The 16283-nt window shown below is 38.4% G+C and overlaps 1 protein-coding gene across 2 annotated transcripts in view; it reads left to right on the top strand.

Moving 5' to 3' along the window:
• The window catches only part of ADAMTSL1 (ADAMTS like 1), a 197409-nt gene that overhangs the window by 120696 nt on the left and 60430 nt on the right, over positions 1 to 16283 (top strand). For both annotated transcript variants that reach the window (XM_082074285.1, XM_082074284.1), the window contains exon 16: positions 15390 to 15600. In XM_082074285.1, coding sequence (XP_081930411.1) covers positions 15390 to 15600 — 211 coding nt within the window. The remainder of the gene's footprint in view (positions 1 to 15389; positions 15601 to 16283) is intronic.

Here is a 16283-nt window from a genome sequence, read left to right as displayed (position 1 = left end):
GAGGTACCCACTGCCTCACACATGCTCTTTCTCTGACTGCAGGGGTTTATAGCCTCTTCATGCCACAGTCATATTGCCTGGAAAGTGCAAAGTGGTGGTAAAACCAAAGGGCAAACTTCAGATCACTTGTCTACACAGGTCCTGCAGGCAGACAGTTCATGGATTGGCTTAACTCTATCCAGAGTTGTGTCAAGTTTAAGGAGAGTTTTCCAACCTCCTCTCTCACAAAAGGTTTTGCAGAACCCTTTTCTCCCTGGCCTAAGGCAGATTTCATAATCCTGACCCTAAAAGTAGCAGATCTTCATTTGCAGAGATTCACATCTGTATCTTTTGACAGAAAATAGCTGTCATGAGGTTTCCGTGGTTTATTTAAATACACCTTGGCCTGTCAAGTCTTCAAGATGCTCTATATACATATTGTCTTTATTTCCAGCTGCACATAGGTGCATTTGCTCTCATTTGGTAGTGCAGCAGATTCGAAATACATTGATTTATAACATTGAACTTTTTAAAACACACAATGCTGTCCAGGTGGTAGATATTCCTTAGAGTGTGTATTGGTAAGTGTATATATATTTTATATGACAGCAGGCTATACAGAGGAATATTTGTATGAATATTAGTAGATTTGGGGTAAGCAGAGAAGGTTCACATTAAAAATTAAACATAGCATCACATATGGCCAGTATCCAAGAATGATAAGGACAAAATAGTTTGATTGGATGATCAGGATTTAGAGTCTGTGACAAGCAGAGCCAAATAGGATGAGATATTTCACCAAAGCATTATAACAATTTCTTATGAGTATATTACAACCCTGACTTTATTGAATTGTCTGTATTGCTGACAATAACACACAAGTATTATATTAAAGCATGAAAAGAACTTTGTAGATGGAAATATCACCGTAAATGATAGGTAACAGCATCACTGGAGCTGAGAGTGCATGGTAGGAGATTGATCACATATTGATTGTGACATGGAAAATAATTATTCACTGGTTAAGAAAAAATAAGGCACAGTCATATAGGCCAGTATTAGAGTTCTGTTACAAAAGTAGTCTGAGAAATTGGATGAAAACTTTTTGAATTAGTCCGTGTGATAATCCATGCCACTATGGTAACCTTGCTACCAGAGTGGAGCTAGTTTAAAGAAGTCTTAGGCATATGGTTCACCCCGTGGATTACAAGGTAATCATACTGTAGGTGAGAATCAGGCCATCAGTGAGCAGAGCAGAGCAGAGGTGAAAGGGAACTGAGTTGAAGGAGACTAAGAAGCTTTCATCCATCCCTAGGGCGGCAATTGAATAAAGGGGAAATTACTCCCTTCCCTGTATATACATCTCCTCTCCCTCCAGCCCCCTCAGTCTGGAGGAAATTGCCTGTCTGCAGAGATTTAAGTGACACAGGATGAAGAACAGCACGTGTTCTGCAAAATGGTTTCTCTGGTAAGAGCAAGTAAGCCTAAAACTCAAGGCTGCAGACAGCAGGCAGTATGGCTAATGGAAAGAGGGGCAAGAAGGAAAGTTGATGGGTCTCCCAGGCAGGCTGTGACAGGGCGACTTCCTTATTTCCTGGAGCTTCTCAAGTGTTATGTCTACTAATGCCACTGTATTAAATACAATCATATATTAATTAAACTGATAGTGTTTAGTCTACAATAATAACTTCTTTATAATCATTAATTATGGCATTCTTAAGACTTCCAAAGAGAACACAGGAGAAAAAAAAAAAAAAAAGGCTTTAGGCTTTTGTCTTTGTTTTAATCTTAGTATGTTTCAGGGTTCTAATTCAGAAATCCTGATCCAGGAATATGATGGAAATTTAGGCTAAAATACTGCCCCTATGAATGCTGATGAAGGCATTGCTACTGACTGACAAGTCCAAAATTTATAATGCACTGTAGCTGTGAATTTAGATCCCAGTTACAGAAGTTCCCAAAATGTGATCTGTGAGCCACTGATACTTGCCAGAGCTTTTGCTGATGGCTTATAGAGAGAGCTGGCTGGTCTCATAGAGTTGGCTCTTCTCTCTGTTTTCCAGCTGCTAAAGTGCATTAACAGAAGCTAAAAATATATTGAAAAAAAAACTTTCCTAAATTGGCCTTGATGTGTAAGTCACTATTGGAGCAAACAGTTGTGGTTGGTAGAGGAAGCAGTTTGCTGAAAAGACAACTGAGATGGTGACAAATGTCTCAGTGGACAAGGGAATGTTGTCCACAGCATGAAGAAAAAGTTGAGAAGTCTCACCCGAGAGAACAAAAATTCCTTCCTAACATATTTGGAAAAATTATTCCAGTGATGTTTCTGGAACCGAAACAGCCCAGTATGCTCAGAATTCAATGTCTATGTCTAGAATTTAAGACAGTTAAAGATCTTGCTTAGTTTAAGAGAGAAAACATTTAAAAAATTAGAAATTCCAAGCTTAATGTTACTTCTGCTGCTGGCACTTTTAATTACATATGGAATTATCTGTAGCCTCTCAAAGTGTTAGTCATATAAGCCTTTCCTGGTCAACACTTGGTTTAGCTGATTTCATACAGATAAACAAAAGCATTGAACCACAAAATCTAGTCAACCTTTCTAGAGGGTCAGAAGGCATACACCTCAAGATACATATTGTAGGACTAGTCATGGAAGAGTAATTTCATTCTGGTTTTGTTTCATCTTTCTTTTTTGACAGTTAAGAAGAATGATGCTAAGGGGATCTTGACTGATGCTGTTCTTTTTGCTCCCTGCTGAGAATAAATATGGATAGACCAGAATTTATTAGTCACTTAATGCTTCATCTTGAAATTAACCTGTGGTATCATCATCTTCAGTTCCTAATTGCTCTGTTCTCTTCTGGAACAAAATATTATAAAAGCTAGAATATACTGGCAATACTTCAGATTTATGGAAACACTGAAAGGAGATGATGCTTGTATAGCAGCTGAGAGAGCTTTATAATTTCCAGTGAAATACTGGCTTAATATCTTAGCATATTACTATTCTGAGTCCATTGAAGAGAGACACAATAAACCACAAAAATCTGTCTTCAGATATTCACAGCTGTATGGAGTCAGTATAATCTCATGCTTTAAATTCTTACAAAAGACAGAAGAAAACCAGGAAGAGTTACACACAAAAATTGCAAGATTGCATCCATATTCAAATCCCAATGTGGTTTCAGACTTTACTGAGAGGTTTTTGCCTATTTCTTCAAGAACAATAGCAGCAGACAAGCCCAGTCCCCTTTTTCAGGGAAAACAGTATAACAAAACTTCCCATTTTGCACTGGACTAAGAAATAGTGAAACTCTGTGGAGCTCATTGCTAAGTTGGGAGCTAAAAACTGATTTTCAGCAGAGTAGTTACAGTGTAAAATTTCATGTTATTAAGTTGTTATACCCTTTGATATTTCTATAAAAATTATATAGGCTGTTTTGATGTACTGGGAAACCCAGCATGCTTTCTTCAGAAAAGGGAGGAATGAAGACTATGACCATTTTAATTCATTCTATCAGTAACTTGTTTTGTGCCAATCACACTGTATCACTTCATGAATTACATAGCAGTACCTGAGCGGAGCAGAGTCTTCACAGAACTAAATGCAAAATAGCTGTTCAGTGTCTAGGAGTTTCTTCTCTAAGCTCAAAAAATTAAAGGGCAGATCACTCAATTTTGCTGATTGCTATGTTTGTATTTTAAATTACTCCAAAAACAATCAGAAAACCCTGTTTCAATGTTGGTTTTACTGTTTTCAACAACAAAATGACTCATATCCAAGATGTTTTTCCGCAGCCTCCACAACCCAAAAGACAGAGGCAGTCATCATCTAATCAGATATAATTGCTGTTGTTTATAACAACAACAGCATGAGCACCTCATGGTGAGCCAACAAACTCTACCAAAGAGGTGAAAGAGAATGCTGTAACTGTGTTATTAATTATAACTGCTCAATAGCTTGGTCAATGCGTGTTGAAAAGATTTGGTAAACACGTATGAAGGAGCAAAGAGAGAAGAAAAGCAATGAAAGCCAGATGGCTGAAAATAGAGGAAATTCCAAGCAATTTCTACAGCTTTGTTCTTGCATATTTTCAGAACTGAGCTTTTATTCCTGTACAAAAAAAAGAACAGTAGAATGCTACAAAACTTAAAAAAAAAAAAAAAACACACACACAACAACAACAGCACAACAACAACAACAAACAAAAACCAAACCAAACAAACAAAAAAAACCCAGAGAGTTCTAGGCATAGCACATGATTTCACCCCAGAACTCCCCCTCTACTCCTTGAAACCTCTGTTGTTAACAAGAAAAGATACAACACCATCTGACTGGTCCTGATACTTGACTGAAGTGTCAAGATAGCATGAGTTAGACTGGGCTCTAGCTCATGGCACAGTATTTTTTTTCCTGTTCTTTTTCTTCTTTTTTTCCCCTTGATCTGCTTACCTGTTATTATTTTGATGTTTATTTGGTTAATTCAGTGTCATCCATCTGTTTTGCTCTATTTCATTTCCCAGATGAAAACAAACAATAAAGGAGAAAAAAATCAACATGTTTTTCAATGCCGTTGGAGACATGAGACATTAGGTTGCTGGTAGGTCAGACTTAGTGTAAGATGTGCTCCCATCAACAACATGAAATTAGTTCAATATGTGTGGAAGGGCCAGAGATTTCTCTAATCCATTAAAGGTGACCTCTGTGCATGGGAGTGTGTCACTGCATATGTGTTCTGCGTTGCTCAGGCAAAATATTAGAGCATCTCTGTCTAGTTCATGAAAAAGGTTAAAAGATTTGCAACTTGTTATGTTCGCAGGTACCGCAGTATAAACTTACTGGCAGGAGATAACAGTTCTTGTTTTGTTGCAGTCTTTTCTCAGAGGTGTAAGTTAGAATTAGCATTAATGAAGTGTAGTATTGTTGCGTTGTTGTGCCACAGAAAGATTTCCAACACCTCACAAACCCCTGAATTTTTTAAGTGGGATGTATTTAAGTCTATTTTGAACTGAAGTGCATTGAAAATGTCTTTGACAGCTTCTTAAGATGTAGTCCACACAACCTCCCAGGATCATAGGCCACAGCTTGAACCATTGATGGAGAAGCCTGGAGAATCAGACATTAGAAGGAATCACAGAATCACAAAGTGGTTGGGATTGGAAGGGACCTCTGTAGATCATCTAGCCCAACCCACCTGCTAAAGCAGGTTCACCCAGAGCAGGTCACACAGGAATGTGTCCAGGTGGGATTTGAATGTCTTCAGAGAAGGAGACTCCACAACCTCTCTGGGCTGCCTGTCCCAGTGCTCTGGCATCCTCAAAGTAAAGAACTTTCTCCACATATTCAGACGAAACCTTCTATGCTTCAGTCTATGTCTGTTTCCCCTCACCCTGTAAGTAGACACCACTGAAAGGAGTCTGGTCCCATCATCTTGACTCCCACCCTTGAGATATTAATAAACATTTATAAGATCCTCTCTCAGCTTCTCTTCTCCAGGCTGAACAGACCCAGCTCTCTCAGTCTTTCCTCATAAGAAAGGTGCTCCAGACCCCTCGTCATCTTCATAGCCCACCTCTGGATTATGCTGTCACAGGGTAGATTCACCCTTATTTTAAGCCTTTAGATCAAGAAACAGCTTAAACAGAAGTCATGGGCTCAGTGAGAGAATCATAATCCCATTTTTTTTGTCTAGATTTACTTTGCTAAAGATGGGATTGTACAAAGATGTCTAAATATCTGTCCCTAGGTGGCTCTGTTATGTTGTACCTGCACTACCTTCGTCTCTACTTTGCACTACAGTAATGCCACCTTGGCCTTAAAAGGTATTAATTTGTGACATAAACACATTTATCTTTCTCTCACCCTTCTTGATAATATATAATTTTACAATATGATGTCCCTGTTTGTACTCTTCAGTTGTTAAGAGATCATCCAAGGTGTTTCTGACAGCCCTTCCTTCCCTTTTCTTGCTGGATGTGTTGTCTGTGGTGGAGCAGTAACTGCATGCTCCTCAGTATCTCTTACTAGAAAGCAATGACAGTGAAGTCACCAAGGAGACAGATAGGGAATGGTCCTTTTCAGCCGTGTGTGTCACATCTAAGTGTGAAGCGAAGCAACTTGCAAGTTGCCAGGGTCAGTGGGGCAGCTCTGGAGTTTACATCACAATCTTGCCTCCAGCTCTTCTAGTTTAAAATTTTAGACCTGTTCTTCAGACATTTTACTTTTTTAAATAATATGATGGTTCCTCCATTAGATCAGATTTCACTCACAGACATTTTCCTCCATTTCAGTTGATATTCCATTCAGAGTACTATGTTCATAAAGTATTAGAGAGCAATTGTGTTTTTTTAATAGCTCACATCATACTTTCTTCTTACTTCAAAGAATGGTAGATGACACTTCTTATTCAGGATCTGATACACCTAGATGGACTGTTTTCCACTACACAAATCTCCAGGTCACAAGCTTCACCAAGTTAGTACACCCTTGTTTCCAAACAATCTCACCATGCCCTAACACAGATTTTTTTATAGCATGGGTTGTGATGAGCGTGAGCTTAAAATCATGGTAAGGACTTAGTGAGGCCCTCTATAGATGACAATTTCTCTTCTTTTTTTTTTTCCTGTCACTGCTAATTTCCTGGGTTTAGTCACCTTAATACAGTCTGCTTCTACCCACTCTTCTCTAATGCCCGTGCTAACCAGAATTTAATATTCACTGTCACTTGGTATTTTTGAGTATTTTGGACAAATATGCTCTCACTTCAGTTTGTCATGTGTTAACTTATAGTTATATTTTTTTCTCTACATTTATTCTTAACTTTCTTGAGTATTAATTTACTGCCTCGACAGTGGGATTTCACTCTTGAAATAAAGCTTTCTCAACAGTGACGATAAAGAGCACATCTCTGCTCTTGTGCCAAGTATGAAGTTAAGTGAAATGTTTTATAGCATAGTGGCCAGGATTAACTTTCTCACTGCAGCATTAACCTGTGAAATAAGCTACAGGGTCTTACAAATAGTTGATTTTTACTATGTGTCATCGCCTCCTTTAAAAAGGGGTGAAATGAAAAGCACTATTATATCTTCCATTTACAGTACTGCTGAAGTAACTTATTATAGCAGCGATCTGAGGAATACCCAATATTTTAAAACCGATAAACCTTTATGGATGAAAAGATAAGGTAGGTATGCAAAAGGAGAATAAAATTATGGCTCTCACTTTGAAAAGGTACATTCACACATTGAATAAGTGAAGGAGGCTTCTTCATTTTCATCCAATTTAGAGTGAATTAAGTACTTACAGAAGGAGCCAGCCCAATTAAACAGAAAGTGCTGTATCTGCCAAGCAGGACTGTCATGTTTGCAGAAGCATGGCAAGCCCTCCTATTTGTGTCCATGAAAATTTATATCTTCAATTATCTCCACTCCTTTGGCCTCTTTGCTAACATTGTTAAGCATTGAAGGTCTCTCTGATGGAGCAGAGTGGTGATGTGCAGTTATGTATTAGAAATGTGACCGAGCTGACCTATTCCATGCTGTAACCAGCTGTTAGTAGATCTTAGTCCTTCACAGCCTTGAAAAAGACTTGAACCACTCACACAGAAGTGTGTGATTGACGAAGGCAGTTTCTCATTCAGGGAAAGTTAGAGGAGAAGTATATTGAGTCATTGTTCTGAAGTCTGTGGATTCTGCAGAAAAACCTATATCAATTTGGATAAAGATATGAACTGTTTCAGTACAAATTTGCCTATACACATCATAACCTTTCTGACACCATCACTTTGAATGTAGTAACTTCTGCTTCCATGCATTTTTTGAGTCAGAATCATATCTTGCATGACATTTCCATTAATCTGAATAGTTAACTGTGGCTGTTTCGGTTATTTGTGGGTGTAACATGAGTTTGGAGCCCCCTCACTTTGTGTGAGGAGCTCCTGCATGTTTGGATCTCTGCACGTCAGTGTGAGGAAAAAAATCTTCTGTTGCAGAAGAGTGAATGAGTTACTAAACAAATTATCAGTCACAGCTTCAGGATCTCAAATGGGAAAGTAGAAAGGAAATATTAGTTTGGTATGTGCCCTTGGAACAAAATTTTTGCACTGTCTTACTAATGGTATGTTATAAGAAGGGCATTGAAGGGAACTCAAACATAGGGAGGTATTGGGAGTTTCCCAAGTTCAGTCACATTACCATGTAGCTATATATGGGTAAATTCAACTCCTTTCCCCTCCCCCAGCTAAAAAGCTAGAGAAAAACCTTGTATGCCTGATTTTGAGAGACAGCTTGTTTGTACCTTCTGCACTGGTGAAATAGTTCAGGAACAGTTCATCCTAATGAAAATATTATCACTGTAATGCTGCCAGCCAGGTCAGCAAGAAGCTCACGTTATCTGCTGGTTTTGTGGTAGTACTGCTTATGAACGTGGACTTGCTAAAGAATTACTTCAGCGCACTCACTGTTATCTGAACACTGTTTCATTCATGAATCTGCTTTCTTTGTTCATTCAATCCAGTGACACCTCCTTTACTTCTTTCCTGCACTGATCATTTTAGCAAAGGCATCTTTAGATTTTAGAAGGGTCTTGTTATTCCGTGGGACAAAATCATGTGTTCATGAATGTTGATCTTACAGGTTGTAGAGTCAGGTTTCTTGTATATTCTTTCCATGCCATCTACATGAGTTTTCAGTTATCTCATTTTTAAAATGCTTCATTTTAGATGATATTTCAGATAACAAATAATCAGTGCATCGCACAACTTTCTCACCAGCTGAGCTTTTTCTTTCTTTGTTTTCTGGTGTCTGTAAGCTTTTTGATTTCTCCTTCAGGAACATCTGTTTTTTAACATTTTCCATATGGCATGAAGTTAGGCCTAAGAAAAAAGGTGTTGGCTTATGAGATAGTATGGAGAGCACTGGTGTGAAAAGTGCCAGGGAGTCTTCAACATAAAGTAGCTCTGTCATGGGCAGCAGGATGTTAAATTGTCCCTCTGCTTCTTTGTAGCAGAATCATATGAGAACGCTTCATACACTGATGTGCACAATTTATTTCATAATTTAGTGGTTCTTGTGTTTTTTGCGTTACTTCAATGAAGGTTTAGGGAAAGGGATATTATTCTGCGCCGTTGGGGTTCCCAAACTGTGCGGCCCTCCCTGCACTTCTCATTCAGTTTCTAACATCTGCTATTACAAGCACAATTTCTACCATTTCTGTTCTATTCCTCAAATTCCACTATTCCTCTCTGTATTACTTAAGCAACTCTCTACCTTTATACTAATTTACTCTGTTTCTCAACTGTTTCCTATCTTCATTTTTGAAAGGAGCTACCAAGGACTTAATTTCATTGCATCTCACATAATATACTGAACAACTTCCTTGTAAGAAGTTGCTATTTCAAGCATGAGCCCAAATCTAAACTTCAGACAAAAACTGGTATTCATTTATCTATCAAGCCTATTCTGATGTGTGTAGCTATATTATAAACAACCATTTCTGATGTTTATCTCAATGCCACAATTATCTGACACACTTAATGTCTCTTTTGAGGTACTTTCCAGTAACCAGTATGTCTGTCAGTCTCTTAAAACAATTATTTGCCAAATCAGCTCACTTACCTGAAGTTTTTTTAATGTTCTTCTGTGGTTATGCATCCTGAACTTACAGTAGTCCCCTGAAAGACCCAGTGGACAACCTCCCACTGTTCAAAGTGTTGGCAGAAAAACACAAACCCTTTTTTCTGACTTGCTCTAATTGTTGATATTCTCTGTGTTCAATTCAAAGGGCAGCAAGACATTTTTAGTGTAAGGAACCTTATATATATTGCTTGAAACATGTCAGAAGGTTACTCTAGCAACAGAAATTGCTGTTTGTAGAGTTGGTGAATATTCCATTTACCCTCTATTCTTCTCTGACTTCTGGGTTCCTCCTGTGTTTTCTTCTGTTCAGCTCAGTTATATAAATATTGGCTCCCCGCCACCTTCAGCTATAATGAGCTGTAATATTCATCAATACTGATAAGTGTACAGAGTGAATGCAGGCCACTTCTTTCAGCTCCCAGAGCACTCTCACTGTGACTTTGATCTGCTTGCATGTGTTGGCTACATAGGCATCTCTTTTATGGATTCCTTTCACTTGTAAGGAAGATGCTTTTTGAAGAAAAGCACCTCACTCTCCCCTGTGCACAATAATCTCCTGAAATCCTGCCTGCCTGTTCAGCTCCCTTGTAATGCTGGTGATACTGAAAATCAGACTTTGTCAGGCTGGTACTGAACAGCAGATTTGAACTTAGCGTGCATTTTTTTTCTGTTACTGCTGCTGCCAATTTAAAAGTGCTTTACATTTTCATTTTTATTTCTTAATCAAGTACTAACTTTTTAAAAGCTTAATTAAATCTCAGTTTTCCTCTGAGGTGTGGTTATACTGTACATGTATTTGCAGTGTTCTCTCTAACACAAACCAAACCAATGCAGTAGGGAGATCACTTCCTAGAGACTCAGATTCAAGTTTAAACACTTAGGTGGAGGTCTTAGCTCTCACACTTCACGTCAAAGGAGCAGTCTGATTTTATGAGTGTTTTAACAGCTGAATGAAAAATTAGTTGTAGTTAAATTCTTAGCTTTATGCCCCTTTCTTTGAGACTAGTTTGATTCTAAAGCCAGGAACTGACCTGGAAGTCCTCATCTCAATCCTGAAGCTTCATTGCAGGAAAGCATGCTACCCAAACACGGTTGACAGTAAATCTCTCTGCTGTCAAAGCTCAAGGTGACTTTCTGTGTGGTATTTAAGACCTGGGAATACTGACTCAACATGAGGTATGTCTGCTAAAGACGACTTAAGAAAGCCCTTCACACCATTGTTACAGGGACATTTGCCACAAACACATCTCCAGATCGATAACACAAAAGGGAGGACATCTATGGGTTCTGAGTAGGCTTCTGAGTCTGCAGGGTCCAATGCAGGAGACAAAGACTGACAGACGACAAGAGGAAGGCATTATTGATATTGTATGGGGTTTGCTCAGTCTGTTGCACGCACATGTACACAGATGCCACCAAGCCCTCATGCACTGAGGGATGTCTCTATGCTGGCAGGTGTCAGACATTAAGTAAGATGCTTCCAAGCAAACCTGTCTCCACACTGATGAATGTTTATTTTAGAAACAATAAGAGTTCTTTTATATCACTTTCATATGGTTTAACCACATAAAAATGAGAATAATTTCATTTCCTTAGAACTAGTTTGGGAGGTCTGTGTGTAAAAGGGTGTTTACTTTTCCTGTGCAGTGTTCAATTTTCTTGGCAGTGCTTGAAGGGATTGCGTCAGGATGAAAATCATATATCTCTAAAAAATATTCTTTACTTATAACACCTAACAGCTTAGAATGCTTTTCATTTTTACCATATATACTGTGCATACAGTGACTGATCCAAAGCCGTTGACTCCATAGTGTTTTGGCCCATGGGTATACATTTTTCAAACTCTGCTTACATTTACTTTTTCCAGACTGACTATGGTGGTGCAAGAATACTTTATTCAGAAGGGTCATGGCTTCACTCAGGCAACAACTCCAATTCTAGCAGCTTCTCCTGCCATGAGTATCTGGTTAGTAGCTGGTGCCACTTTCTGGTCTACCTAGCTAGCAGAATTATTATGTGGGCTTCAGTTCCTGTAGCAATGAGAGGGGCATTTCAAAACTGAGGCAATAGTGCATTGTTGTCCCTATTGTTATCTGTAACACAGTAATGTCTAGAGGTTCCCATCAAGCTGAGAGTCCCATTGTGCTAGGGATAAAGACAGTAAGACATTATCACTGCTGCAGGACCACAACCTAAAGAGACAACATGGATGAAGTTTATGTGAAAAAAGAGTATTCTTACGATTTTGCAAATGTGAAGTTGAGACACACATGGGAGAAGAGTCTTATCCACCCCAGTGCTTGAGTCTTCCCAGTGGACTCAAAAGGTATATTTGTGTACTCACAGACTACTCCATGTTTCAGCAGTTCTGGTCCCAGTCACCTCTGGAGTTCAGCAAAGGGCCAGGAACAAGATCATACTCACTTGATCCTTCGGTTCTCATCTGAACTGCTTGGGCACAATATGACATTGGTATTTTTTATTCTGTCACAAGAAAGAAGGAAAGTTAATTTCTAGTTAAAATTAACTGTATAGAACTACTTAGGAGTTCACGATCATGGTATGTGTTAGAAGATTTTTTTTCTTTTCCTTTTAGAAAACTTGAAGTTGATCACAAATGTCCAGGCTATATTCTAGTTGAATGTTTGGACCCTCATAAAACTTGACACTTACTGAAAAAGAACATGCTTAATTTAGGGTTTGCAGGTGAGATTTTTGTTCACTATGTCAAGAAAATTTCCATTATTACAAATAGCATGGTAAGCTGTTTTTTGAGACCATTGCTAATGTTTTTAGACTTACGTTAATCATACAAAAGAATTGTGCTGTTGTAACTACTGTATTCATCTTTTTAAGTACAGGATTATTTCCTACTTTAATTTTAATTCTGACACTGTCGGTTGAATAGAGGACATTATGGCAGTATTGTTTTTTGTATGACGTACACATTGGAAGAGTCAGTTCAGTATGGCCAAAATTAAAAAGAGACAGGCATACAGAGACAAGGACCATTTGAAATTAGACAAGACTTATTTTGTTTAGCGTCACATAACACTCTGCAGTAAGGGTAAACTTATGTTACTACAGGAAAGCCTGGTGATGGGAGCAGGGGTGGAAATACGCTGTTTGTTTGGATTGGTTTGTTTGGGTTTGGTTTTGGTTTGTTTTTTGTAAAAAAAGAGGGTTATCTCCAACAGTACAATTAGTTTAAAAACTAAATTGTAAATGTAGTGGAATAATACAAGTTCAAAGTGTTGCAAGCACCTCTAGCTATTATAAAATAATTCTACTGCCCTGTGATTCTATTCTATGAGGTTATCACTGATCTCTGTGGTTTTCAGGAGATTGAAATTCCGCCAACCAGATATATCATCCCTTCTCCCCTTTGCACATCTCTACTCTACATTTTTTACTTTATATGCATGAAAGACTGTAAAAGTCACTGGGGACTAGGAAAGTACAAGGGTAAAAGAGAATTTGACCTCATATTTCCTGAGCACCTCTAAGGAATCTCCTGTTTAAAGCAGCTGGAAAGAATTCTGAACAAACCGATGTTACGGGTAGGACAACAGATGCAACCTGCAACAGAAAGTTCAAACACTGGAAAAACAAATCCTTTCTTTTTACTGAAACCCAGCATTTCTTTCTGGAAGAAGAAACAGACACCCTCTTCTGCAGAAGCCAAGATCTCCCAAGAATTTACGTGGCCTGCTGGCCACTGAGGTGTGAACTGCCAACAGAAACATTGAGCACTTATACAAATAACAAACAATGAGTTGCTGGAGGCAACAGCTATTACCATTATTTGAATAAAAGAACTTTGGTGACTAACCATGTATCAAAATAGATTCTGAAATAAGAAAATGCCTTCTTTTCAGCACTTACTCAAATATCTTATTTTAGGTTTTGCCAAAAATGATGGATAGCTGACACCCACATTAATTCTGACTAACAACTTTATGGGAAAATCTGGGAAGAGCTCTCCTCCAAGATCATTCATATGGAGAACATATTCCAGATCAGTTCAACTGGCTGTCAGATGTCACTTCTATTCCACTGCTAAATAGCTCCTAGTACATGTATCAGGCTTTAGTGGCCCTCTACGTATTAAGACCTGGAAAGTGACCATGGCAACTTCTAACTCAGTGTGCAAGATGTTTTCATTCTTAGACAGGGTTAAACATATTTTTGTCATTGTTACTAGCAGAAGCAAGGCTGTTGTCGAAAAGCAAACTACAGTGTCATTAGTGCTTACAGTGATGCTCAGGGCATATCCTGTCCTGTTACAAAATCAGAAAATGTAATCTGCAGATGGAGCAAAGAAGGGGAATAATGTGGGTTTTGGTCAATCAGCATGATCATCAAGGGAAAAAAAATATTTCTCACCTACCAGCTGTTTCAATTTGTTATGGGTGTTGCTGAGAGGGAGGGAACAAATGCTCAAAACAACTTCATAAACTAAACAGAAGAGTTAGAATTGTTCTGTGACTGTAAAATGGCATAACCTTAACATTTTTCCACATTTCCATAATGTGTTTACTAACATGATAGATTTTAAACATGCTGAGCAGTTTCCATTGACTGCTGGTCTCAGACTGTCCGAGTGTTTTTCCTCTTGCTTCTTCCACAAATTATGTTTCATGCTGCTGACATGTTCCATAAATTCCCTTCATTGTCTGCCTCTATACTGCTTGGAGTTTGAGGGTGTTTTTCTTCATAATCAGTCTCTTCAGTTTCTGCCTGGCTTTGCTTTCCTCAAGGGCAGGTTCTCTGAGTCTTCCTTGTCCTGAATGTTTAATTTACTCCCCCAGCAATCAGTTTCAGTAACATCATGCAGGAGAGGAAGCTATTCTTCAGGATTAGAAAAAGTGGCAGTATCTGGCTCTCATACTTTCATTTGGATGTGGGAGTATGTCCAGGTCAGTGTAGTGGTTAGTGTAAATATGATGGAAAGAATATTTTCATATATTCTCATTCTGAACATAGGAATTTTTTGTGTACACAGTTCTTCATATTTCTAAAGTGCCTTCTAGTAGACTACAAAAGTGGAACACCTAATATTTTAAGCAATTTTCTGTGTATGGCTGACAGAATTATGGGTTGTATTCAGTACAGCTCAAACAGCAGAAATCTGGTTTTAGTGTGTTGAGAACTGAAATTCGGCTATCAACAATCCTGTTCATGCAAGATTTACATAGATAGTGCAGAAAAGGACTGGCTCAGTAACAGGTGTTGACCCAGGGTTTGAGGATGATCTCCCTACTCTCCTGCTGCATGTTTCAAGGCCCTAGTACTCCCTAGCTCCACAGCAAGGAAAAGTCACGTCAGGAACACAACAACTGGATCTTCTGGAAGAAACTTCTACTCAGCAATTCACTGATACATTCCTTTGATGGACTTTGTTAATATCTTGGTCTTCTTTGTTAAAGACAGAAAAAAAAACAGAACAGCTAATTAAATCCATTTGGTCTTGAAATACATTGGCCATGCTCCTGTGCACCAAAAACTTCTAATTTAGGACCAAACTTTTTCTTGTGATATCACAGGAGTGCCAAAGACTTGAAGTCCAAGGGCTTTTAACAGAACTAAAAATGCAGAGAAGCAGCAAATATTCTTCTTAGCCTCATCCTGCAGCTACAAGAAGGGTGACAGTGATCAGAGAAAGATAATTCCCTTTCATTTTCTGCTTCTTCACTCTCTCTGTCATTATAGACAAAAATTAAGGTTACATTATTCTGTGCTTAAGGTTTTCTCTCCTGACCCCTTCACAGATGGGAGATTGGGAAATGGAGCACTTGCAGTCTTACCTGTGGAGTTGGACTGCAGACACGGGATGTCTTCTGTTCTCATCTACTATCAAGAGAGACTAATGAGACTGTGATTTTGGCAGATGAATTGTGCTATAAACCTAAGCCATCCCTTGTGCAAGCCTGTAATCGTTTTGATTGTCCACCTTCCTGGTATCCTACAGAATGGCAAGAGGTAAGAATGGATGTATAATCTCATTTTATGACTGTTACAAGTAGTCATTACATGCTTATTAGTGCATCATTTTATTTTAGCCCTCCAACAGGATTCATTAAACATTCAGATCAGACATTAAACAAAATTGAAATTATGCCTTTTTGCACTTTAAAACAAGTACATCGAAGTTTTCAGAGGTAACCAGTAACTGTAGCTCCTTCTGATGCAAAATTACAGGAAACTCTTTAACAGTTAGCAATAAATTCCAGAAAAATATGTCTGGAATATGATTGTCAGTTGCAGTCAGTGGGTTTGTTTAGCAATGCCAGCGTTTCTAGGAATACAAAGCTATAAGCATGAGGGAGGAGAGGGTATCTAAAGCACGTTGGGTATTCTATATATTCTCAAATAATAATTTAGTTAAGGACAAGAAACACTCATCCTTCAGAGTCACTAGGAAGTGTTAGACATTTGCCTTTGGGAGATGGATGCCTTATTACACAAACAGTGAAAATTGCTGTCTACACAATGGAGAAGACTTTCAGTCTTTGGAAAGCAATCTGAAGTGAGTTTATTTGTTGCCATCTGGTTGCAAATGAAACACTTGTGCAATTCAAAAGACTTAAAGATGCTTCTGTTGGATATAATATTGCACAGGAAGAAAGTATCCTGCCCTGTCATCAAGAATAGAGAAAAATTGC

Source organism: Streptopelia decaocto (genome assembly GCF_964273445.1).
Source record: "Streptopelia decaocto genome assembly, chromosome: Z".
Lineage (NCBI taxonomy): Eukaryota > Metazoa > Chordata > Aves > Columbiformes > Columbidae > Streptopelia > Streptopelia decaocto.
The sequence above is the reverse complement of the archived record's forward strand: the minus strand, read 5'-3'. Positions and strand labels throughout refer to the sequence as shown.